Source organism: Kryptolebias marmoratus, linkage group LG1 (assembly GCF_001649575.2).
Source record: "Kryptolebias marmoratus isolate JLee-2015 linkage group LG1, ASM164957v2, whole genome shotgun sequence".
NCBI classification, from domain to species: domain Eukaryota; kingdom Metazoa; phylum Chordata; class Actinopteri; order Cyprinodontiformes; family Rivulidae; genus Kryptolebias; species Kryptolebias marmoratus.
This window is the reverse complement of record NC_051430.1, coordinates 124,357-125,255: the sequence shown is the minus strand read 5'-3', so window position 1 is coordinate 125,255 and position 899 is coordinate 124,357. Positions and strand designations below refer to the sequence as shown.

Genomic DNA, 899 nt, shown 5'->3' with positions numbered 1-899 from the left:
ATCATCAAAATTAAACGAAATAAACATTTGAAATATATGAGTTTGTATGTAATGTATGAATATAATATACAAGTTTCACTTTTTAAATGGAATTACTGAAATCAATCTACTTTTTCATGATATTCTAATTTTATGACCAGCACCTGTATACCTACATTTAAAGTCAGTCAGATTCAGTGTTCCAATATAACCTATTAAAGTCTGCAAGAGATTTCTCTGAAAACAAAATAGTTTTTCAAAACTGAAATTCACAAATGACAAATTAAGTAGCATTGAGACATTTGTTACAAGATCACTTTGCTGTCTGCTGCAGATATTAGTCCGCAGAGCTTCAGTTCAAACAAAAAGTGTTTTTGCTGTTTTTTTTTAGACCTACTCCCTGTCTGTGTACCTGGTGAGGCAGCTGACTTCACCTCTGCTTCTGCAGAGGCTTAGGATGAAGGGTATCAGAAACCCAGACCACTCCAGAGCTCTGAGTAATCTTAACATTTTTATTTCAGTAAAACCCTGAATGGTGTGTGAATTTGTCTGAATAAACCTGTTTGTTGCAGTTAAGGAGAAGCTGACGGCAGACCCAGACAGTGAGGTTGCTACAACAAGTCTCAGAGTGTCACTCATGTGTCCGGTAAATAACATGTTTCAACAGGAATTATGTATATTTTTCACAAAGTTGATTATTGAAATTTAATTCAACATGCATTTTTGAAACCAGTATCTCACTTGGTTGGTGACTCAAAATCAGTGACGTGCGGTGAGGTTCATGGTTGGTGAGGCACAGAGTCAGATTTGCAAATATATAAATCCAAAAGGGTAGCTTATTTAATTGGCTACTGGTTATTTCATATCTCATCAGCGTTCTTCTCTCTCTCTCTCTCTCTCTCTCTCTCTCTCTCTCTCTC

General features: G+C 36.0%; 1 protein-coding gene across 5 annotated transcripts in view; it reads left to right on the top strand.

Annotated features, from left to right (window-relative positions):
• The window catches only part of pias2 (protein inhibitor of activated STAT, 2), an 84,009-nt gene that overhangs the window by 61,556 nt on the left and 21,554 nt on the right, over window positions 1-899 (top strand). For 4 of the 5 annotated variants that reach the window (XM_017437067.3, XM_017437065.3, XM_017437066.3 and 1 more), the window contains 2 exons: window positions 371-476; window positions 552-625. The exons of the other annotated variant lie outside the window; for it this stretch is intronic. In XM_017437067.3, the coding sequence (XP_017292556.1) occupies window positions 371-476; window positions 552-625 (180 nt within the window). The remainder of the gene's footprint in view (window positions 1-370; window positions 477-551; window positions 626-899) is intronic. 5 annotated transcript variants of the gene reach the window in all.